General features: G+C 48.2%; 1 protein-coding gene across 6 annotated transcripts in view; it reads left to right on the top strand.

Annotated features, from left to right (window-relative positions):
* LOC106562738 (homeodomain-interacting protein kinase 3-like) overlaps positions 1–23382 on the top strand; it is a 79753-nt gene extending 56371 nt beyond the window's left edge. For 2 of the 6 annotated variants that reach the window (XM_045689499.2, XM_045689497.2), the window contains exons 4-16: positions 1200–1319; positions 5021–5107; positions 7629–7813; positions 10068–10230; positions 12019–12142; positions 12334–12455; positions 12905–13032; positions 13354–13524; positions 13613–13933; positions 15844–15990; positions 16330–16589; positions 17992–18125; positions 18251–23382. In XM_045689499.2, coding sequence (XP_045545455.1) covers positions 1200–1319; positions 5021–5107; positions 7629–7813; positions 10068–10230; positions 12019–12142; positions 12334–12455; positions 12905–13032; positions 13354–13524; positions 13613–13933; positions 15844–15990; positions 16330–16589; positions 17992–18125; positions 18251–18709 — 2421 coding nt within the window. In that variant the 3' untranslated portion in view covers positions 18710–23382. Of the gene's footprint in view, positions 1–1199; positions 1320–5020; positions 5108–7628; positions 7814–10067; positions 10231–12018; positions 12143–12275; positions 12456–12904; positions 13033–13353; positions 13525–13612; positions 13934–15843; positions 15991–16329; positions 16590–17991; positions 18126–18250 lie in introns of all 6 variants that reach the window. The other 4 variants (XM_045689498.2, XM_045689501.2, XM_045689502.2 and 1 more) reach the window with 4 other exon arrangements.
* Positions 23383–23833: the final 451 nt, after the last annotated feature.

Here is a 23833-nt window from a genome sequence, read left to right as displayed (position 1 = left end):
TCATAGCATACAGGGACTGTTCTTTCCCCATCTGCTACGGTCATAGCATGCAGGGAACGTTCTTTCCCCATCTGCTACGGTCATAGCATACAGGGACTGTTCTTTCCCCATCTGCTACGGTCATAGCATGCAGGGAACGTTCTTTCCCCATCTGCTACCGGTCATAGCATGCAGGGAACGTTCTTTCCCCATCTGCTACGGTCATAGCATACAGGGACTGTTCTTTCCCCATCTGCTACGGTCATAGCATGCAGGGAACGTTCTTTCCCCATCTGCTACGGTCATAGCATGCAGGGAACGTTCTTTCCCCATCTGCTACGGTCATAGCATGCAGGGAACGTTCTTTCCCCATCTGCTACGGTCATAGCATGCAGGGAACGTTCTTTCCCCATCTGCTACGGTCATAGCATGCAGGGAACGTTCTTTCCCCATCTGCTACGGTCATAGCATGCAGGGAATGTTCTTTCCCCATCTGCTACGGTCATAGCATACAGGGAATGTTCTTTCCCCATCTGCTACGGTCATAGCATGCAGGGAACGTTCTTTCCCCATCTGCTACGGTCATAGCATACAGGGAACGTTCTTTCCCCATCTGCTACGGTCATCGCATACAGGGAACGTTCTTTCCCCATCTGCTACGGTCATAGCATGCAGGGAATGTTCTTTCCCCATCTGCTACGGTCATAGCATGCAGGGAATGTTCTTTCCCCATCTGCTACGGTCATAGCATGCAGGGAACGTTCTTTCCCCCATCTGCTACGGTCATAGCATGCAGGGAACGTTCTTTCCCCATCTGCTACGGTCATAGCATGCAGGGAACGTTCTTTCTCCATCTGCTACGGTCATAGCATGCAGGGAACGTTCTTTCCCCATCTGCTACGGTCATAGCATACAGGGAATGTTCTTTCCCCATCTGCTACGGTCATAGCATGCAGGGAACGTTCTTTCCCCATCTGCTACGGTCATAGCATGCAGGGAACGTTCTTTCCCCATCTGCTACGGTCATAGCATGCAGGGAACGTTCTTTCCCCATCTGCTACGGTCATAGCATGCAGGGAACGTTCTTTCCCCATCTGCTACGGTCATAGCATGCAGGGAACGTTCTTTCCTAACATATTTTTCCTTTCTCTGTCCCCTCCCTCTCTCTCTTGCTCTGTCTGTCCACGTCTTTATTTTTCCCTCGCTTCCTCTTTTCACAGATCCGCTACATTTCTCAGACGCAGGGTTTGCCTGGGGAGCATCTGTTGAATGTGGGGACGAAGACGGCACGGTTCTTCTGCAGGGAGTCTGACTCCCCCTACTCAGCATGGCGATTGAAGGTAAGAAAGACCCCTGAGCCCAAAATACATCTCCAGCAGAACCCCCCCAGCACCCTCTATAAACCATTCCATACACTGACCCCTCTTTCGCTCCTCTCCACTACAACACACACTCCTCCTAGCCCAGCACTGAAAACAAACCTACATATTATCTCTCACCATCACCTAACATTCTCCCTCTCAGCAAACAGTCATTACTCCCACCACCCACCAGAGAAGAAAACCCCCACACAAGCATCCTCTCTTTTTCACCGTTTGAACCAACTCTGGAGATAAAGGCTGAAGGGATAAACCAAATCCTTATTTGTCTCCCCGTCTCCCCCTGTCTCTCTCGTTCTCCCCGTCTCTCCCCGTCTCTCTCATTTTCCCCGTCTCTCCCCGTCTCTCTCGTTCTCCCCGTCTCTCTCGTTCTCCCCGTCTCTCTCGTTCTCCCCGTCTCTCTCGTTCTCCCCGTCTCTCTCGTTCTCCCCGTCTCTCCCCGTCTCTCTCGTTCTCCCCGTCTCTCCCCGTCTCTCTCGTTCTCCCCGTCTCTCCCCGTCTCTCTCGTTCTCCCCGTCTCTCCCCGTCTCTCTCGTTCTCCCCGTCTCTTTCGTTTTCCCCGTCTCTCCCCGTCTCTCTCGTTCTCCTCGTCTCTCCCCCGTCTCTCTCGTTCTCCCCGTCTCTCCCCGTCTCTCTCGTTCTCCCCGTCACTCCCCGTCTCTCTCTTTCTCCCCGTCTCTCTCGTTTTCCCCGTCTCTCCCCGTCTCTCTCGTTCTCCTCGTCTCTCCCCCGTCTCTCTCGTTCTCCCCGTCTCTCCCCGTCTCTCTCGTTCTCCCCGTCTCTCTCGTACTCCCCGTCTCTCCCCCTTCTCTCTCGTTCTCCCCGTCTCTCCCCGTCTCTCTCGTTCTCCCCGTCTCTCCCCCTTCTCTCTCGTTCTCCCCGTCTCTCCCCGTCTCTCTCGTTCTCCCCCGTCTCTCCCGTTCTCCCCGTCTCTCTCGTTCTCCCCGTCTCTCCCCGTCTCTCTCGATCTCCACGTCTCTCTCGTTCTTCCCGTCTCTCCCCCTTCTCTCTCGTTCTCCCCCATCTCTCCCCCCTTCTCTCTCGTTCTCCCCGTCTCTCCCCGTCTCTCTCGTTCTCCCCCCGTCTCTCTCGTTCTCCCCGTCTCTCCCCCTTCTCTCTCGTTCTCCCCGTCTCTCCCCGTCTCTCTCGATCTCCCCGTCTCTCTCGTTCTTCCCGTCTCTCCCCGTCTCTCTCGTTCTTCCCGTCTCTCCCCCTTCTCTCTCGTTCTCCCCCATCTCTCCCCCCTTCTCTCTCGTTCTCCCCGTCTCTCCCCGTCTCTCTCGTTCTCCCCCCGTCTCTCTCGTTCTCCCCGTCTCTCCCCCTTCTCTCTCGTTCTCCCCGTCTCTCTCGATCTCCCCGTCTCTCTCGTTCTTCCCGTCTCTCCCCCTTCTCTCTCGTTCTCCCCCATCTCTCCCCCCTTCTCTCTCGTTCTCCCCCCATCTCTCCCCCGTCTCTCTCGTTCTCCCCCATCTCTCCCCCTTCTCTCTCGTTCTCCCCCCATCTCTCCCCCCGTCTCTCTCGTTCTCCCTTGTCTCTCCCCCCGTCTCTCTCGTTCTCCCTTGTCTCTCCCCCGTCTCTCTCGTTCTCCCTTGTCTCTCCCCCCGTCTCTCTCGTTCTCCCCCGTCTCTCTCGTTCTCCCCCGTCTCTCTCGTTCTCCCCCGTCTCTCTCGTTCTCCCCCCGTCTCTCTCGTTCTCCCTTGTCTCTCCCCCCGTCTCTCTCGTTCTTCCCCGTCTCTCTCGTTCTTCCCCGTCTCTCTCGTTCTCCCCCGTCTCTCTCGTTCTCCCCCGTCTCTCTCGTTCTCCCCCGTCTCTCTCGTTCTCCCCCGTCTCTCCCCCCGTCTCTCTCGTTCTCCCCCCGTCTCTCTCGTTCTCCCCCCGTCTCTCTCGTTCTCCCCCCGTCTCTCTCGTTCTCCCCCCGTCTCTCTCGTTCTCCCCCCGTCTCTCTCGTTCTCCCCCCGTCTCTCCCCCCGTCTCTCTCGTTCTCCCCCGTCTCTCCCCCCTTCTCTCTCGTTCTCCCCCATCTCTCCCCCGTCTCTCTCGTTCTCCCTTGTCTCTCCCCCCGTCTCTCTCGTTCTCCCCCCGTCTCTCTCGTTCTCTCTCGTTCTCCCCCCGTCTCTCTCGTTCTCCCCCCGTCTCTCTCGTTCTCCCCCCGTCTCTCTCGTTCTCCCCCCGTCTCTCTCGTTCTCCCCCCGTCTCTCTCGTTCTCCCCCCGTCTCTCTCGTTCTCCCCCCGTCTCTCTCGTTCTCCCCCCGTCTCTCTCGTTCTCCCCCCGTCTCTCTCGTTCTCCCCCCGTCTCTCTCGTTCTCCCCCCGTCTCTCTCGTTCTCCCCCCGTCTCTCTCGTTCTCCCCCCGTCTCTCTCGTTCTCCCCCCGTCTCTCTCGTTCTCCCCCCGTCTCTCTCGTTCTCCCCCCGTCTCTCTCGTTCTCCCCCCGTCTCTCTCGTTCTCCCCCCGTCTCTCTCGTTCTCCCCCCGTCTCTCTCGTTCTCCCCCCGTCTCTCTCGTTCTCCCCCCGTCTCTCTCGTTCTCCCCCCGTCTCTCTCGTTCTCCCCCCGTCTCTCTCGTTCTCCCCCCGTCTCTCTCGTTCTCCCCCCGTCTCTCTCCCCCCGTCTCTCTCGTTCTCCCCCCGTCTCTCTCCCCCCGTCTCTCTCGTTCTCCCCCCGTCTCTCTCGTTCCCCCCCCCGTCTCTCTCGTTCTCCCCCGTCTCTCTCGTTCTCCCCCGTCTCTCTCGTTCTCCCCCGTCTCTCTCGTTCTTCCCCCCGTCTCTCTCGTTCTCCCCCCGTCTCTCTCGTTCTCCCCCCGTCTCTCTCGTTCTCCCCCCGTCTCTCTCGTTCTCCCCCGTCTCTCTCGTTCTTCCCCCCGTCTCTCTCGTTCTTCCCCCCGTCTCTCTCGTTCTCCCCCCGTCTCTCTCGTTCTCCCCCCGTCTCTCTCGTTCTCCCCCCGTCTCTCTCGTTCTCCCCCCGTCTCTCTCGTTCTCCCCCCGTCTCTCTCGTTCTCCCCCCGTCTCTCTCGTTCTCCCCCCGTCTCTCTCGTTCTCCCCCCGTCTCTCTCGTTCTCCCCCCGTCTCTCTCGTTCTCCCCCCGTCTCTCTCGTTCTCCCCCCGTCTCTCTCGTTCTCCCCCCGTCTCTCTCGTTCTCCCCCCCGTCTCTCTCGTTCTCCCCCCGTCTCTCCCCCCGTCTCTCCCCCCGTCTCTCCCCCCGTCTCTCTCGTTCTCCCCCCGTCTCTCCCCCCTTCTCTCTCGTTCTCCCCCCGTCTCTCCCCCCTTCTCTCTCGTTCTCCCCCCCGTCTCTCCCCCCGTCTCTCTCGTTCTCTCTCGTTCTCCCCCGTCTCTTCCCCCGTCTCTTCCCCCGTCTCTCTCGTTCTCCCCCCGTCTCTCTCGTTCTCCCCCCGTCTCTCTCGTTCTCCCCCCGTCTCTCTCGTTCTCCCCCCGTCTCTCCCCCCTTCTCTCTCGTTCTCCCCCCGTCTCTCCCCCGTCTCTCTCGTTCTCCCTTGTCTCTCCCCCCGTCTCTCTCGTTCTCTCTTGTTCTCCCCCGTCTCTCTCGTTCTCCCCCCGTCTCTCTCGTTCTCCCCCCGTCTCTCTCTCGTTCTCCCCCCGTCTCTCTCTCGTTCTCCCCCTGTCTCTCCCCCCGTCTCTCTCTCTCTCGTTCCCCCCCGTCTCTCTCCAGTCGACTGATGAGCATGAGACCGAGACGGGGATGAAATCAAAGGAAGCAAGGAAGTACATCTTCAGCTGTTTGGATGACATAGCGCACGTAAGTCTTGTTCCACAGGATGTTGACACAATCAGCTTTTCTAACTAGACCGTGTTGATGAGTCTCGACTCAGGAAGCCCATGGTGAGAAGATGGGGCCGTAGGTCTGAGAGAGAGGAAGTTCACCTTCAGCTGTTTAACTGAAAAAGCTAGAACATGTACGTACTGGAAAAACCCCATTCTCACATCTCTAGACATATGCTAAGTGACATGCTAAGGTTCAGCACCCAACACTTAGTTTGAAAGTCAAGCCTCGGGTGAAACCACAGCTGGAAATTCCCTGACAACGAGATCATGGGTTGAAAATTTCCCTACTGAAGTTTTTACGAGTTGGGGGGGATTATGTAGAATGATGTAGATGGCGTGGAGATGGGGATTATGTAGAATGATGTAGATGGCGTGGAGATGGGGATGATGTAGAGGGCGTGGAGACGGGGGATGATGTAGAGGGCGTGGAGACGGGGGATGATGTAGATGGCGTGGAGACGGGGGATGATGTAGATGGCGTGGAGACGGGGATGATGTAGATGGCGTGGAGATGGGGGTGATGTAGATGGCGTGGAGATGGGGGTGATGTAGAGACGGGGGTGATGTAGAGACGGGGGTGATGTAGAGACGGGGGTGATGTAGAGACGGGGGTGATGTAGAGACGGGGGTGATGTAGAGACGGGGGTGATGTAGAGACGGGGGTGATGTAGAGACGGGGGTGATGTAGAGACGGGGGTGATGTAGAGACGGGGGTGATGTAGAGACGGGGGTGATGTAGAGACGGGGGTGATGTAGAGACGGGGGTGATGTAGAGACGGGGGTGATGTAGAGACGGGGGTGATGTAGAATGCTGTAGAGACGGGGGTGATGTAGAGACGGGGGGATGTAGAATGCTGTAGAGACGGGGGGATGTAGAATGCTGTAGAGATGGGGGTGATGTAGAATGCTGTAGAGATGGGGTGATGTAGAATGCTGTAGAGACGGTGGTGATGTAGAGATGGGGGTGATGTTGAATGCTGTAGAGACGGTGGTGATGTAGAGACGGGGGTGATGTAGAATGCTGTAGAGATGGGAGTGATGTAGAATGCTGTAGAGATGGGGTGATGTAGAATGCTGTAGAGACGGTGGTGATGTAGAGATGGGGGTGATGTTGAGACGGGGGGATGTAGAATGCTGTAGAGATGGGGGTGATGTAGAATGCTGTAGAGATGGGGGTGATGTAGAATGCTGTAGAGATGGGGGTGATGTAGAATGCTGTAGAGATGGGGGTGATGTTGAATGCTGTAGAGACGGTGGTGATGTAGAGACGGGGGTGATGTAGAATGCTGTAGAGATGGGGGTGATGTAGAATGCTGTAGAGACGGGGGTGATGTAGAGACGGGGGGGATGTAGAATGCTGTAGAGATGGGGGTGATGTAGAATGCTGTAGAGACGGTGGTGATGTGGAGACGGGGGTGATGTAGAGACGGGGGTGATGTAGAGACGGGGGGGGGGGGGGGGGTGTAGAGACGGGGGGGATGTAGAGACGGGGGGGGGGGGGTGTAGAGACGGTGGTGATGTAGAGACGGGGGTGATGTAGAATGCTGATGGGGGTGATGTTGAATGCTGTAGAGACGGTGGTGATGTAGAGACGGGGGTGATGTAGAATGCTGTAGAGATGGGGGTGATGTAGAATGCTGTAGAGATGGGGGTGATGTAGAATGCTGTAGAGACGGTGGTGATGTAGAGATGGGGGTGATGTTGAGACGGGGGGATGTAGAATGCTGTAGAGATGGGGGTGATGTAGAATGCTGTAGAGATGGGGGTGATGTAGAATGCTGTAGAGACGGGGGTGATGTAGAGACGGGGGTGATGTTGAATGCTGTAGAGACGGTGGTGATGTAGAGACGGGGGGTGATGTAGAATGCTCTAGAGATGGGGGTGATGTAGAATGCTGTAGAGACGGGGGTGATGTAGAGACGGGGGTGATGTAGAGACGGGGGTGATGTAGAGACGGGGGTGATGTAGAGACGGGGGTGATGTAGAGATGGGGGGATGTAGAATGCTGTAGAGATGGGGGTGATGTAGAATGCTCTAGAGACGGGGGTGATGTAGAATGCTGTAGAGACGGGGGTGATGTAGAGACGGGGGTGATGTAGAGACGGGGTGATGTAGAGACGGGGGTGATGTAGAATGCTGTAGAGATGGGGGTGATGTAGAATGCTGTAGAGACGGTGGTGATGTAGAGACGGGGGGGATGTAGAATGCTGTAGATATGAAAAATGCCTCATCGTTCTCAAGTTCCACTTATCACAATGGTTGGTTTGATGTTTTTACTTTTGATAAACTTCTGCAAAATGTCTGGTATTTTTAACATAGGAAACGATTATTCCAGCTTAGCGTGACTGTTTATACTGTTTGTCCCCTTAACCAAGTCTCCCTTGACTTGTAAAGCTGGTTTAAAACTTCCTGAGGCTCCAGATGAAATACACAAAAGTTGGGAAAGATGACAGATGACTAGTTCTCCTGAGCCCTGACCTGCCTCTCTCTCCCAGGTGAACTTGGTGATGAATCTGGAAGGTAGTGACCTGTTGGCAGAGAAGGTGGACCGAAGAGAGTTTGTAGGCCTGCTGAAGAGGATGTTGTGGATCGATGCGGAGAAGAGGATCGCCCCCGTTGAGGCGCTCAGCCACTCCTTTATGTCCATGCAACACCTGCTCGACTTCCCCCATAGCAACCAGTGAGTTTACCCCACTGGCTTTCAGGCGGGTTGAGAGAGAAGAGACTAGAGGTCGTAGAGCTCGTACAGAAGAGACTAGAGGTCGCCCGATTATGATTTTTCAACGCCGATACCGATTATTGGAGGACCAAACAAAGCCGATACCGATTAATCCGCCGTTTTTTGTATTATTTTTTTGCTTTTTATTTTATTTATTTATTTATTTGTAATAATGACAATTACAACAATACTGAACACTTATTTTAACTTAATATAATACATCAATAAAATCCATTTAGCCTCAAATAAATAATGAAACATGTTCAATTTGGTTTAAATAATGCAAAAACAAAGTGTTGGAGAAGAAAGTAAAAGTGCAATATGTGCCATGTAAGAAAGCTAACGTTTAAGTTCCTTGCTCAGAACATGAGAGCATATGAAAGCTGGTGGTTCCTTTTAACATGAGTCTTCAATATTCCCAGGTAAGAAGTTTTAGGTTGTAGTTATTATAGGACTATTTCTCTCTATACGATTTGTATTTCTTATACCTTTGACTATTGGATGTTCTTATAGGCACTTTAGTATTGCCAGTGTAACAGTATGGCTTACGTCCCTGTCCTCGCTCCTACCTGGGCTCGAACCAGGAACACATCGACAACAGCCACCCTCGAAGCAGCGTTACCCATGCAGAGCAAGGGGAACTACTACTGGAAGTCTGAGCGAGTGACGTTGAAACGCTATTAGTGCGCACCCCGCTAACTAGCTAGCCATTTCACATCGGTTACACCAGCCTAATCTTGGGAGTTGACAGGCTTGAAGTCATAAACAGCGCAATGCTTGAAGAATTGCAAAGGGCTGCTGGCGAAATGCACGAAAGTGCTGTTTAATGAATGCTTACGAGCCTGCTGGTGCCTACCACCACTCAGTCAGACTGCTCTATCAAATCATAGACTTAATTATAACATAATAACACACAGAAATACAAGCCTTAGGCCATTAATATGGTTGAATCCGGAAACTATCATCTCGAAAACAAAACGTTTATTCTTTCAGTGAAATACGGAACCGTTCCGTATTTTATCTAACGGGTGGCATCCCTAAGTCTAAATATTGCTGTTACATTGCACAACCTTCAATGTTATGTCATAATTACGTAAAATTCTGGCAAATTAGTTCGCAACGAGCCAGGCGGCCCAAACTGTTGCATATACCCTGACTCTGCGTGCAATGAACGCAAGAGAAGTGACACAATTTCACCTGGTTAATATTGCCTGCTAACCTGGATTTCTTTTAGCTAAATATGCTGGTTTAAAAATATATACTTCTGTGTATTGATTTTAAGAAAGGCATTGATGTTTATGGTTAGGTACAGTCGTGCAACGATTGTGCTTTTTTGCAAATGCGCTTTTGTTAAATCATCCCCCGTTTGGCAAAGTTGGCTGTCTTTGTTAGGAAGAAATAGTCTTCACAGTTTGCAACGAGCCAGGTGGCCCAAACTGCTGCATATACCCTGACTCTGTTGCAAGAGGTGACACATTTTCCCTAGTTAAAAGAAATTCATGTTAGCAGGCAATATTAACTAAATATGCAGGTTTAAAAATATATACTTGTGTATTGATTTTAAGAAAGACATTGATGTTTATGGTTAGGTACACGTTGAAGCAACGACAGTCCTTTTTCGCAGATGCGCACCGCATCGATTATATGCAACGCAGGACAGGCTAGATAAACTAGTAATATCATCAATCATGTGTAGTTAAGTAGTGATTATGATTGATTGATTGTTTTTTATAAGATAAGTTTAATGCTAGCTAGCAACTTACCTTGGCTTCTTACTGCATTCGCGTAACAGGCAGGCTCCTCGTGGAGTGCAATGTAAAGCAGGTGGTTAGAGCGTTGGACTAGTAAGGTTGCAAGATTGAATCCCCGAGCTGACAAGGTAAAATCTGTCATTCTGCCCCTGAACAAGGCAGTTAACCCACCGTTCCTAGGCCATCATTGAAAATAAGAATGTGTTCTTAGCTGACTTGCCTAGTTAAATAAAGGTGTAAAAAAATATATATATATAAAAAAAAAAACGGTGTCCAAAAATACTGATTTACCCATTATGAAAACTTGAAATCGGCCCTAATTAATCGGCCATTCCGATTAATCGGTCGTCCTCTAGAAGAGACATGGTGAAACATGTAGTTATTTGTAAAAGGAGGACAAGCATAAAGGCCTGGTGTACTGTGATGAAAATAACTCCAACCCCCTCCTTTCCTCTCTCCATCAGTGTCAAATCATGTTTCCACATCATGGACGTAACCCGGTCTCGTCCCGGTCCTTATGACACACTCAACCGGAACAAAGCCCCCTTCATCAGACCGGTGACCACGACCACCACCACAGTTAACCTGACCGGGCCCTTCAGCAAGATGGCCGCCATCCACAACCAAGTAAGCAGGAGGGAAACATTTCCATATGTTGGGCTATACGTTTATATGAACAGATGGCTATATGACAATGTACCACTGCTAGAGCTGTTAGACTGTATATTAGATGTGAATGGAGACAGTTGTATCAGACAAGGTCTTCCATTTGAGAAACAGCTAGACCAAGGCGTGTCTTCCCCTGACCAAGACCTCCAGATGGTAGGATGGATGACATGGGGCTTTATCGTCCCCCTCATCCTCACGTGGAACTGTAGCCGTTCACCTTCGAGGTCGTGGCGACGCCAGGACGTTACGTAGGCTATGTCATGGCGACAGTGCGGGTGCGTTGTGTTGCTGAGGGGAGAGATGGTTGAAGTTTGGAGCCATCTGATCCTATTAGACAGATGGCTTCAACTGGCCTCATACTGTCATGTTTTCACTTTGTTATTCTAAATACCAACCAGCTATTTCTGGAAATACAAGTCAATCTTTGTCAATACATTAGAAGTCCATTCTCATATCAACTGTTGGTACAATGTGAAGGTGATGGCGTCTGAACCTCTTTTACCACAAGCACAAATTTAAGCCCAATTGAATCAAGTTGATGTATCGACACATCCTTAATTCTTGTGCATTTGTGTTCAGTATTTACCCTTGTGGGGGGGGGGGGGGACTGAATGGGTGGTCTCTAGTAAAGCCTTGCATGTGTAAAACGCATCCGCTCTGATATAGGTGAACTTTGATTCGTTCCAGTTACAGGAAGTATTTGGTGGAAAAATGCTCCAGATCTCCCAGTATTCACCTCTCAAAGAGTGCTTTGTGTTGACTGTCATGTGTATGGGGGGGCTGGTCCCTATTCTGTGTGGACTTTTTGATTGGACTTTCCAGACCTTTGATCATGTTGGATTCAGCCCTGGTCTAATTCCCTGGATTCAATATTGTAGGCCGGGCACAAGAGGTCAGAGCAGTGACCTCTGAACCACAGGCACCGGCTTCTGCTCTGTTCTTTGTTTATTCATAAAGTGTCTGAGTAGGACTGCTGATCTAGGATCAGTTTTGCCTTTTCAATTATTCAATAATACGATTATATGGACAGATCCTAGATCAGTACTCTTACTCTATGCTTGGTGCGTAGGCCCCTGCTGTTTGGCTCAGACTCCAGACAGGCAGGTCGCCATCTACTGGGGATGTGAGGCTAATGCGGATTATATGTGGTATTTTTTTTCTTATCTCAGAAACACTTTTTTATGAAAAATAGGCCTTGAGGCCACAATTCCCCTTATAAGTTGTGCTGATGAAAAAATCCCTGTCGATAGACAGTCTCTGTGTTGATCTAACACATTAGTTTCTGTAGTAGATGTCTGGGTGCTCATGTCTCTGTGTTGATCTAACACATTCGTTTCTGTAGTAGATGTCAGGGTGCTCATGTCTCTGTGTAACACATTAGTTTCTGTAGTAGATGTCTGGGTACTCATGTCTCTGTGTTGATCTAACACATTAGTTTCTGTAGTAGATGTCAGGGTGCTCATGTCTCTGTGTAACACATTAGTTTCTGTAGTAGATGTCTGGGTACTCATGTCTCTGTGTTGATCTAACACATTAGTTTCTGTAGTAGATGTCTGGGTACTCATGTCTCTGTGTTGATCTAACACATTAGTTTCTGTAGTAGATGTCAGGGTACTCATGTCTCTGTGTTGATCTAACACATTAGTTTCTGTAGTAGATGTCAGGGTACTCATGTCTCTGTGTTGATCTAACACATTAGTTTCTGTAGTAGATGTCAGGGTGCTCATGTCTGTGTGTTGTCTTCAGGCTTTAGCCCCCTCGGCCCCCTCAGTGATGCACCCTGGGATACCGCTCCAAACAGGAAATGGCCAGTTTGGCTGCAGCGACTCATTTCAACAGGCACTCATCCTGTGCCCCCCAACGATGCAGGGTATGACTTCTTAATCTTCTCTCTTTCTCCCCCCCCTCTCTCTTTCTCCTCCCATCCTCTCTCTTCTATCTCTTTCTCCTCCCATCCTCTCTCTTCTCTCTCTTTCCTCCCTCCTTTCCATTCACCTCTATAGCAAAATCTACTGACTTGGACTTACTGTGGAACACATGTTTCCCTTTCCGGTCCTCCAGGAATCCCCACTAACGTGGCCAAGCCACAGGGCTACTCTGTACGCATGGAGACTGCTGTGCCTCTGGTCACCCAAGCTCCCTCCATTCAGCCCCTACAGATCAGACCTGGGCTCATCACACAGGTAACGAGAAGAGAGGGGGGAGCGGGAGAGAGAGAAAGTCCCTAGTATTCGGGCTAGCTGTGATTGAGTGATTCAGACCAACAGAGAAACTGACAGTGATGGAGAATCAGCAAGACACAGCCTGGATGCATTTGTGCTGGGGATGTTTTGAATGTATTCAACTGAAATGTGTCTTCCGCATTTAACCCAACCCCTCTGAATCAGAGAGGTGCGGGGGGCTGCTATAATTGTCATCCATGTCTCCGGCGCCCGGGGAACAGTGGGTTAACTGCCTTGCTCAGGGGCAGAAAGAAAGATTTTTACCTTGTCAGCTCGGGGATTCGATCCAGCAATCTTTCGGTTACTGGCCCAATGCTCTAACCACTAGGCTACCTGCCGACATATACAACTGAATGAAGAAGTTTAGATAGCTATAGAAACCATGGAAACGGTGTTCCTCTCCCTTGCAGCAGACCTGGTCTAACTGCCCCCAGCAGATCCTGGTGCCCGCCTGGCAGCAGGTGACTCCAATGGCGCCCCCACCAGCCACCATGGCGTCCGACCCTGTGGCAGGTCCACAGAGACTGGGAGAATGGGGGTGAGTGTTATCTGTCAGCTGTTGACTGACTGTGCTCTTTAGAGACTGTCAGTGACTAATTCGTTTTTTTCCCCGTAAGGAGCCAATAGGGAAGCTCCAAATGAATTTCTTGAAACTGCATTGTCTATCAGTCTGTTTTGTTGCTATGCTCTAACCTTGACAAAGACTTCTCTGAGAATATTGGACACAGTGTGATGGCTGTCTGTCATACTGATGGAGAATGAGTCACATGCCTCTCCTTTGAAGCAAGCGAGATCAGTCAGTTAAGTCTCTAATATAGTTAATAACCTTTAGCTCGTTACCCCGTCTTGTCATTTGCAGGAAAGTGCGTCCCCATGGCAACCATTACAGCTCTATGATGCCCCACCACCATCAGCCGCTCTTAACCAACCAGATGACCATGTCTGCCCACCAGCCAATCAGCATAGGCATCGCACACGTGGTGTGGCCACAGCCCTCTGCTAACAAGAGAAACAAGCCCTGCTTTAACAGGTAAACACACGTGCGCTCACACACGTACGCACGCGCGCACACACAATCTGATCATAAAATCCCCTTCCTGTCATTTATTTCTCCCTAGAGGCAACAATTTCACCTACAACACCAACACCCAAAACTCAGCATGCCAGTCCCCAAAGATGGCCGACACCGCGAGGAATGTCCCAGAGGAGAGATTCCCGGAGGCGGGGCGAGCTGTACAGCCGGAACCTGAACCGGCGCAGGAGTCGTCGTCTAGCTGCTGTAAGGCAGGTTCAGACTCCGAAGAGCAGTCTGCCTCTTATAAGCAGCGGCAGGCCATGGTGATGTCTGATCTGGCCAGCCCCACTGTCACTGTCATTAGTATCAGCAGTGATGAGGAAGAGGAGGAGGAAGAGAGAACACGGAGACACTCACGGGGGGAGTAAGTAACTATCTCAAGCTACTCCAAAATCGGTCTCTTCAAATATCCACTACAGTCCAAAATCGGTCTCTTCAAATATCCACTACAGTCCAAAATCGGTCTCTTCAAATATCCGCTACAGTCCAAAATCGGTCTCTTCAAATATCCGCTACAGTCCAAAATCGGTCTCTTCAAACTCTGTATGTACAGTTGAAGTCGGAAGTTTACATACACCTCAGCCAAATACATTTAATATCCGTTTTTTATAATTCCTGACATTTAATCCTAGTAAAAATTCCCTGTTTTAGGTCAGTTAGGATCACCACTTTATTTTAAGAATGTGAAATGTCAGAAGAATAGTTGAGAGAATTATTTATTTCACCTTTTATTTCTTTCATCACATTCCCAGTGGGTCAGAAGTTTACATACACTCAATTAGTTTTTGATAGCATTGCCTTTAAATTGTTTAACTTGGGTCAAACGTTTCGGGTAGCCTTCCACAAGCTTCCCACAATAAGTTGGGTGAATTTTGGCCCATTCCTCCTGACAGAGCTGGTGTAACTGAGTCAGGTTTGTAGGCCTCCTTGCTCGCGCACACTTTTTCAGTTCTGCCCACAAATTTTCTGTAGGATTGAGGTCAGGGCTTTGTGATGGCCACTCCAATACCTTGACTTTGTTGTCCTTAAGCCATTTTTCACCAACTTTGGAAGTATGCTTGGGATCATTGTCCATTTGGAAGACCCATTTGCGACCAAGCTTTAACTTCCTGACTGATGTCTTGAGATGTTGCTTCAATATATCCACATATTTTTCCTGCCTCATGATGCCATCTATTTTGTGAAGTGCACCAGTCCCTCCAACAGCAAAGCACCCCACAACATGATGCTGCCACCCCCGTGCTTCACGGTTGGGATGGTGTTCTTCGGCTTGCAAGCCTCTCCCTTTCTCTTCCAAACATAACAATGGTCATTATGGCCAAACAGTTCTATTTCTTTTTCATCAGACCAGAGGACATTTCTCCAAAAAGTACGATCTTTGTCCCCATGTGCAGTTGCAAACCATAGTCTGTTTTTTTTATGGAGGTTTTCAAGCAGTGGCTTCTTCCTTGCTGAGCGGCGTTTCAGGTTACGTCGATATAGGACTCGTTTTACCGTGGATATAGATACCTTTGTACCTGTTTCCATCTTCATAAGGTCCTTTGCTGTTGTTCTTGGATTGATTTGCACTTTTCGCACCAAGGTACGTTCATCTCTAGGCGACAAAATGCGTCTCCTTCCTGAGAGGTATGACAGCTGCGTGGTCCCATGGTGTTTATACTTGCATACTATTGTTTGTACAGATGAACGTGGTACCTCCAGATGTTTTTTTTCTGGGGTCTTGGCTGATTTCTTTTGATTCCCCATGATGTCAAGCAAAGAGGCACAGAGTTTGAAGGTAGGCCTTGTAATACATCCACAGGTACACCTCCAATTGACTAAAATGATGTCAGTTAGCCTATTAGAAGCTTCTAAAGCCATGACATCATTTTCTGGAATTTTCAAAGCTGTTTAAAGGCACAGTCAACTTAGTGTATGTGAACTTCTGACCCACTGGAATTGTGATACTGTGAAATAATCTGTCTGTAAACAATTTTTGGAAAAATGACTTGTGTCATGCACAAAGTAGATAGGACATCTACTTTGTGCATGACAAGTCATTTTTCCAACAATTGTTGGAACCGACTTTTCCAACATTTTTCCAACCGACTTGCCAAAACTATAGTTTAACAAGAAATTTGTGGAGTGGTTGAAAAACGAGTTTTAATGACTCCAACCTAAGTGTATGTAAACTTCCGACTTCAACTTGTAACTAAAACCCTCTCTTCTCCCCTTCCCCCCCTCTTTCCATTTCTCTTTCTCTCCCCCTCCCTCTCTCTCTCCCCCTCCCCCCAGGTGTAAGGGCAGTGCTGAGTGTGAGGCGTGTCAGAGCACAGTGAGTATGGAGAGAGTATGTTCCCTCAGCAGTCCAGACAGCACCCTCAGCACCAGCTCCTCTGCCTCAGCCCAGTCCAGCACCTCGCCCTGCAAACGCCCCAACAGGTATGACCCAATGACAACAGCCACACACACACACACATACATGTTGGGCCTTAACCTAAATGTTGCACCTACACCTGTCATACAGTGTGATTGCTCTGGTCTGTAATAGTATAGAATGTATACTGTCTGAGTGTGATTGATCTGGTCTGTAATAGTATAGAATGTATACTGTCTGAGTGTGATTGCTCTGGTCTGTTACAGTATAGAATGTATACTCTCTGAGTGTGATTGCTCTGGTCTGTTACAGTATACAATGTATACTCTCTGAGTGTGATTGCTCTGGTCTGTTACAGTATTGAATGTATACTGTCTGAGTGTGATTGCTCTGGTCTGTTACAGTATGTCAGATGACGAGCAGGAGAGCGGTTGTGACATTGTAGACGGCTCGCCTTCCTCCGACTCCTCTGGCCCTAGCAACAGCCCCTTCACCGAACGACGCTACATCGCCGACGCCAACCAGAACCGCGGGCCCCGTGTGGCGTGCGTCGCCCCAGTAACGGAGCCCAGAAAGCCAGCGGTGCGCACCATGGTGGTGCCGCCCATGAGGGTGCAGAATAACAACCCCCGCCCACACATCAACGAGACGCTAGGCAACACCAGTAAGCATCTAACACACACACACACACACACACACACACACACACACACACACACACACACACACACACACACACACACACACCGGACACCTGATTCACCCACAGGAAACAGACACCCGGCTGATTCACCCTAGACGTACACTTGACACACCTAGTTCACACAGCCCTATGGTTCAACAAACAGGTTCAGTAGTCATGAACAGGTGGCCACAGTTCTCTCATCATAGGTAACCACAACACACACCTAGCCCAGGGCAGACAGGGCAACAGATAACACAGCAGGTTACATGTACAGTACACACTGGAACCTGGAACCCAGTGACACAACAGTAGCCTTAATCTGTCAGGATTGTTAGTGATCAGACACACACGGACACAGGGCTAACAGGGTCACTGCTGATGATGTCTGCTCCACAGGTCACATGGTGTGGGATTACTCCTCGTTTATAGGGCACAGAGGTACTCGCAGGTGATTATGGCTGCAGCCCTGACCTCTCACCTCAGACCTCTTGGCTTCAGCCTCTGGAGTGGACTTGTGTTTCCTGTAGACTGTCTACTCTGGTTGCAGCTAGCTTCTTGTTGACAGCCCTTTCTTTGAATCTATCCTTTATTCTACCTGTGTGGATCTGGAGCTTATGAAGCTACGTATGACAGGCGTAACATCCCCTGGAACGCTTTACAGCCTGACTTAGGCCTTCATAGACATGGATGACAACCAGACACGCACACATGCGCCACATCGTGTTCGCTGGCTGTCATGAACACTTAGATGTTTATGAATGCGTTCGTGGGGTGTTACTGAGGGGTTATGTATGTCATAAGTAGGCTTCATAACAGCTGTGGTCTTCTCCCTCTGTTCCTGGGGCTGGGCTTTTTTAAGGTCCCTGTTGATAGTGCGATTTTCACTGCGGATTTATAAATGATCTGTCTCCTATGGCCTCTCATGTCCCAGCCAGGTCCCTCCCATAGCTGACATTCAGAAACACTCCCCAGCTAAAGCCCACAGAAAAGGCCACAACTTGCTATTCTAGTGCTACTAGGGGGTATTAATAGCCAATGGTATGACCCCCACTATGAATACGAACCAGCTTACTTACCCATTTGGCTTCCATCCCTTCACAAGATCCCAGATCAGTTCTAGTCTATTTCTAAACATCCACATGATGCTTGGGGAACAGATGGCACTTGTTAAAGAGCTGTGTTTGGTCAAACCCAGTGGAAGTCAGTGATGAGCATGTCACACTGGCTGATGGGTGTTACAGTCAGGGTTTAACTCTACTGTCTCTGTGGGTTGATGCTGCTGCAATCATGATGTGTCTGTGTTTAAACTCATCCCTCTCTTTCATTTCCTCTCTACCTCCCTCCCCCCCTCTCTCTGTCTCGGTCTCTCTCTTCCCTCCAGTCTTAGAGTCTTTCCAGTTCAAAGGGCGAGGTATCCCGGGGCGTCAACCACACCACTCCATCCCCCTCCTCAACCGGCCACAGAAGATCACTGCATTCCAGCCCCAGCAACAGCAGCCCATGGGCTTTGGACAGGTCAACACACACACACACACACACACACACACACACACACACACACACACACACACACACACACACACACACACAGATGTAATATGTGTATGATACCTAACCACCCCTTTTCTCTCCATTTCCAGCTCCAGCATTACGGCTCCTGCCACCAGGAATGGAATGGAAACTATGCCCACCGGCGCCCGCAGGCCTACATCCCCCCCACTATGCATGGGCACTCCTTTACCCTACCCCACGGCAGCCCCAACCACACTACAGGTCCCCGCCATCACCCGCACAGCCAGCATACCCTTCTGTCCTACCCCCCCCCTGGGCCCCTGGTCACAGCAGCCCCTGTGGCCCACATCCTGGCCTCCCCTGGGGCCTCGCGGCCCGTCCTGCAGCCCGCCTACAGCATCTCTCACCCAGGCGGTATCGTCCACCAGGTCACTGTGGGCATCAACCCCCGGCTGCTGCCCTCGCCCACCATCCACCCCCAGGGCCAGTTCAAGGCCCTCTTCCCCCCGCACCCCTACATGGCCTCGCCCGCCTACGCCACCTTCCCCCTCAGCCCCACCAAACTCAACCAGTACCCCTACATCTGACAGGGTCCCGGAGCCGCCCGCCCCCCAGATGCACCTCGCGCCCCCCAGGGGCCAAGCGAGCAGGAGGAGGGGCCTTCTCAGAATACACAACAAACAACCACAACATGGTTTTCATGTCCAGAGCCATGGCACAACCACAGAGAAACAAGCTATTTTTATGAATCATGTCGACTTGGGTGCAATTGAACTATGAGCTATAAAAAATAAAATCAAAAAGTTTGGGTGGAGGATGAGGGGAGGGGGGCAAGGAAGGAAGGACGGATGGAATGAATGAATGTAAGTAGATAAGTAACTCACTCTCAATGTGTTTTGCACATTTATTATACCTTCACATTAGCTCTTCTACCAATACTCCTCAAAAAACAGGTGACTAATCGGGTGGCGTTGTAGGTCAGACGTGGCACCCCCTTATCCCAGCTATTTTTCTATATTGCCTTCTGAACGTGTACAAGACACATCCACATTTGTAAAGCCATTCAGTCTCTAGCTCGATAGGCCGACAGATGCACATGTTGTCCACGGTGTGTGTCGTACCGCGTTTGAAGTATTTGTACCTTTTCTCAGTGTCTTTGGTGTTTTAAAAACGTGGAGTCACTTAACCGATTTAAAGTAGGGTTGTTGCTCCTCACGCTGCATGTGATCTTGCATGAGCAGATCCAAATGTAAACAGGAAGTTGATACGTTAGACGTCGCTCTTGTTGTTGGCGTCCCGAGACTCGCTGCATCGTATACTTGTCCCCAGCCATAGTGCCTTATATATTTGAGGTGGTTAATGTTACTACTTATATATAAATATAACCATGAATATTTTAATGTACTGGACTGCAGCACTTGAAGGTCCTACCAGTCCATGCATCCTGTGTGTGTGTGGATATATATCCATGCACAGCCTGCATGGACGTGAGGTATCGCGGATAGCGATGCTTATAGTTTGGATTCAGTGTATATTTCAGTGTGTAGTGAGTTACTCTTTTGTTCCTTAAAGAAGGACGGCATGCTTTGCTGTAGCAAATGCTCGCTGGTCCGTTTTTCAATGTTCCTTTTTTGTCGTCGTCCCCCCGAATGAACTAGTGTACAAAGAGCAAGCATTGAATATTTGCTTAATATTTCATAATCAATTTGTATTTAGTGAAACTCTTACTACTAACAGTATTTGTACTGTTTGATGAAACTGCAATACAATCTCTAAATAGGTGTTGATTTGTATTTTTTTGTCTTTGTATTTAAAAAAATTTTTGTTTGAGTGGGTTTTTCTTTTTTCTAGCTGTGTTACAAGTGTGGTGGGCACGGCTTTGACTTGCTGAGGACAAAAATGCTAATTCATTAACGGTATGGATTCTTCTAAGCCTGAGCAGACCATGCAGTATTTGATATATACACACACACACACACACACACACACACACATATATATATATATGAGCTAGTCTACTTAGTGCAGACGCTTAAGGTGTGAGTTTGTCGCGTGCAATTCTCTCATTTATGCATGTGACAAAGTTAACTTTTTTCCCTTTACATTATACCATTTGTTTAAGGTTTATTGGTGTCGACTGCTTATTTTATACATTCCGTCAGGGAGAATATATATATAAATATATATATATGCTGTGTGCATTTTTCCGTTGGTTTTTGCTAGTTATGTGCGTTGAGTTTTTCGTCTTTTCAAATGAAGTTGCTTATGCAGCACCAAAGACTGTAATTCATTTCCTGAGCAAGGTAGCTAGATATATTCTGTTTTTACACAATAGACCTCTCTCTAGTATACTGTAGTCGTAGAGCTGGGCTTACATCTCAAAAAAGATTAAAAACATTTAGAATACATGGCTGAGGTTATGTTTAGCTTTTTCCGGCGATTTTAATAAGCCGTATCATTTTTCTTGAATGTATCATAGATAAGCTGCTATATGATCCACAGCTGTGAAATTAGGTGATTTCTCTTAGTTCAAAACTAGCGTTCCTATTTTTGTATAGGTCCCTAATTATCTGAAATAGAAATGGTTTTGATTTTCTGGGGGGTTTTTGCGTTCATGTTTGAAGCGTCATTGTAACTACTGTATTGCTGATGATGGACGTTAGTTGCATTCGTTCTGTTTTTGGGGGTCTGTGTGTTTTTGCATCAGTATTTTATCCTTATTAACCGTTTTGGGCTCGTCACTGCATATAAATGGATGTATCAATGTCATTTCATTTTTGTATGTTTTCACATTGGCGTTTTGTAAACGTGTAAAGCTATAGCTTGCAAGATTGATTTAACTTTCTTCATTATGGTAGTAATTTCAGTATACAGTTATAATAACGTATGTTATGTATGGCAGGAGCACTGTGAGGTAGCAGGACACTCAATGGAATGCTTACAGTATGTAACATGTTATCCCCAAGTCACACACCACTAACAACCTGTCAGTAGTCTGGTAGTAAGGGCTTGGCCTGTTGACTCCTCATGGCCCCGCGGGGAATTAAACACAGAATATGTCTGACATGAATTTAGCCCAAGGTGTTTGTTCCCATTCAATATTTTAGAACTTTAAATGATTATTTCCTTTTAAAATATGGATTTTACTCAAACCTTTTATCTGTTCAGTATTGTCACTGTCCGTGACATGAGTGGTCCCCTTCTACATTGGTTACATATTGGAATAATCTGCCTTCTGTTTGTTTAGGAGATTTGTCCATTGTATGGCTCTACCCTTTAGAAGTGTCTCATAACAGAGTGGTGTTTATCAATGGAAATCTCTGGGCATATGTTCTTTACTGATGTTCACACAGTGTGAGCAGCACTGTGTTTGTGCCTTGAGAATCAGAGGGTCAGCGAAATAGGGACAGGGACGATGTTAGTCCCTTATACGGTAACAGTACCCCTCTCCTCTACCTGCTCTGTGTTGTAGGGGGAGGAGGGGTTGAGGATCTAACTAAAATCCATCTTGCAGAATGGAGTGAGTACTGAGTGAGTACTGAGTGAGTAATGGCCACTTGACCAAAAATCACCTACAGAAAATGGAACGTTTCACAACGGGACAGTCATTCAACCTGTCATAACAGGGATTAGAAAAAAGACTTTGATAAGCGTTGTCATGACAGTAGTGTAGAGGACATGTGTGTAATAGATATAGGCCACCAATGTCTCTCTCTCTCACACACACACACACACACACACACACACACACACACACCGAGAGGCTCTTTGAGTGACGTGCCGATTTAACAGTCCTCTCGATAGTCACTCTTGTTGAACAGCAAATGCAATACTTTAATGTTATGGTCGTAGTACCACCAAGTGTTCTTACATCTCCCCCTGCCAACTCCGATACTGTGCATATACACCACCAGGTCAGCTGCACTAATCTGTGGGGAAATACTACTGGCTCCAAGTCTGTCATCTTTCCCTTTGTCAGTAAACCTAACACCTTGCAACCATGACAGTCAGGACCAGTGGATAACACACTACTCATTGTAGGACTGAGTAATTAAGGAGAACTCTGAACTCAGTCCAGAGGACTTCTAGACTTTAACCACAAACTGTTGCTGTTCGCAAAGGGCTGATTGACCAAACAGAGTCTGTTAATAGAGAATTGCTCTGGAATAGATATTTAGTTTGTGTTGTGTTAAGGAGCTCTGTGGAGATTATTGTGGCATCACTTGAAATTCATTACTCTTGAGAAGCGTAAGGTATTACACATTTCAACACCAAAATATTGCCGGACAGGTGTTTTATCAACAATGTTTTCAGTTTCATGCTTTTGTTATGACACTTATCTTTTATTTAGATAAAAAGCTGAAATTACAACAAGGCATGAACTTGGCAGACCTACAGTGCTTGATATGTGTTCTCCAGTGATATAAGCATGTTAAATGTAACTTTATTCCTGTGTAATGGTATTCACCAGCAATGCGCCTGCACAAACTCTCCCACACTTAAAAACAAAGATGGATACAAAGTATGAGAGATCCTGGACTGTTTTATTTCTCCAGTTATAACTCCGTATGACAACGACTGGACACATGAATGAACAGTTTTCAGAGAACTCGTACAACATTTTTGAGATGAAACGTAACAACAGAAGATAGCAGTTTGTAAAATTAGCAGTATGATTAATTTCTGATTTTGAAGAATCATCTAATCTGGTGTGAAGATGTTGATTCAGGGTCTATGTATTAGTTCAATGTGATACTGTGTTACACTTCAATACTTACTATTTGGTTTTGATCACTTCTCAACTTGTATTCCCCTGTTTGGGCGTTCTGGTGGACTGTGTCCGTTCAAAGTTAAATTCATGCTACAACTTATAGAATCATCTGTTTAGATCACTCATCTAAATAATAGACTTGTTATAATCTCAACTGTTACTGTTTTTAATACTTGTAGATTTTTTTGTGGCTTTGTTTTTGTTTTGTTGGTTTTATGCCACACTAGTTTGCCATGTAGCAATTGCACTGTGCAATATTTACAGTACGAGAACTGGGAAACCAAATGATCTGGATGTGATGTCTCTTAACAGTTTGATAGTGTTTCCTCTAGTTCTCAGTGATTTAGGTGTGACCAAGCCTTTGCTACTTAGTCACGTTAAGCGGGTTTTCCAGGTGACTCTATTGGTGAGTGTCAAAATAAGACTTTATGGTGTATTATTGTCAAGATTCACTTTGAATAAAAAAAATAATCTATTGCTGCAAATCCACTTTGTCTCGGTGTGATTTCTTTCTCTCTTGTCTTACTCATCTTTAATGGGGTTGATGAAAGGTATTCTCTGACTTCCTTGACTAATTCCTTTCAGCTCCTCGTGGAACAAACAGCCTTAGCAGTGCATCTCCAGCGGACACTGTTCTGGACGCTTTTCTTCATTCCCGGTGGTTCTTCTGTTTTTCACCTCTCATTCATCCTTCTCCATGTCTAATCTGTATGGCTCAGTTGGTCGAGCATGGTGCTGGCACTGCCAGGCTAGTGGGTTCCATTCCCTGGGCCCCTATACGTAAAATGTATGTATGCATGACTACGTTGCTTTGGGTAAAAGCGGCCAGCTAAATGGCTCATATTATAAAGAGGTCACCTTTTTAAGTATTTTTTTTCTTCTTTTAAGTTGTCCTTGAATGCCACCTTGTGGATTAAGATAGTAAAGGTAAATGCTATTG

The sequence above is a fragment of the Salmo salar genome, chromosome 11 (genome assembly GCF_965601325.2).
Source record: "Salmo salar chromosome 11, fSalSal1, whole genome shotgun sequence".
Taxonomy (NCBI): domain Eukaryota; kingdom Metazoa; phylum Chordata; class Actinopteri; order Salmoniformes; family Salmonidae; genus Salmo; species Salmo salar.
This window is presented reverse-complemented; position numbering and strand designations above follow the sequence as displayed.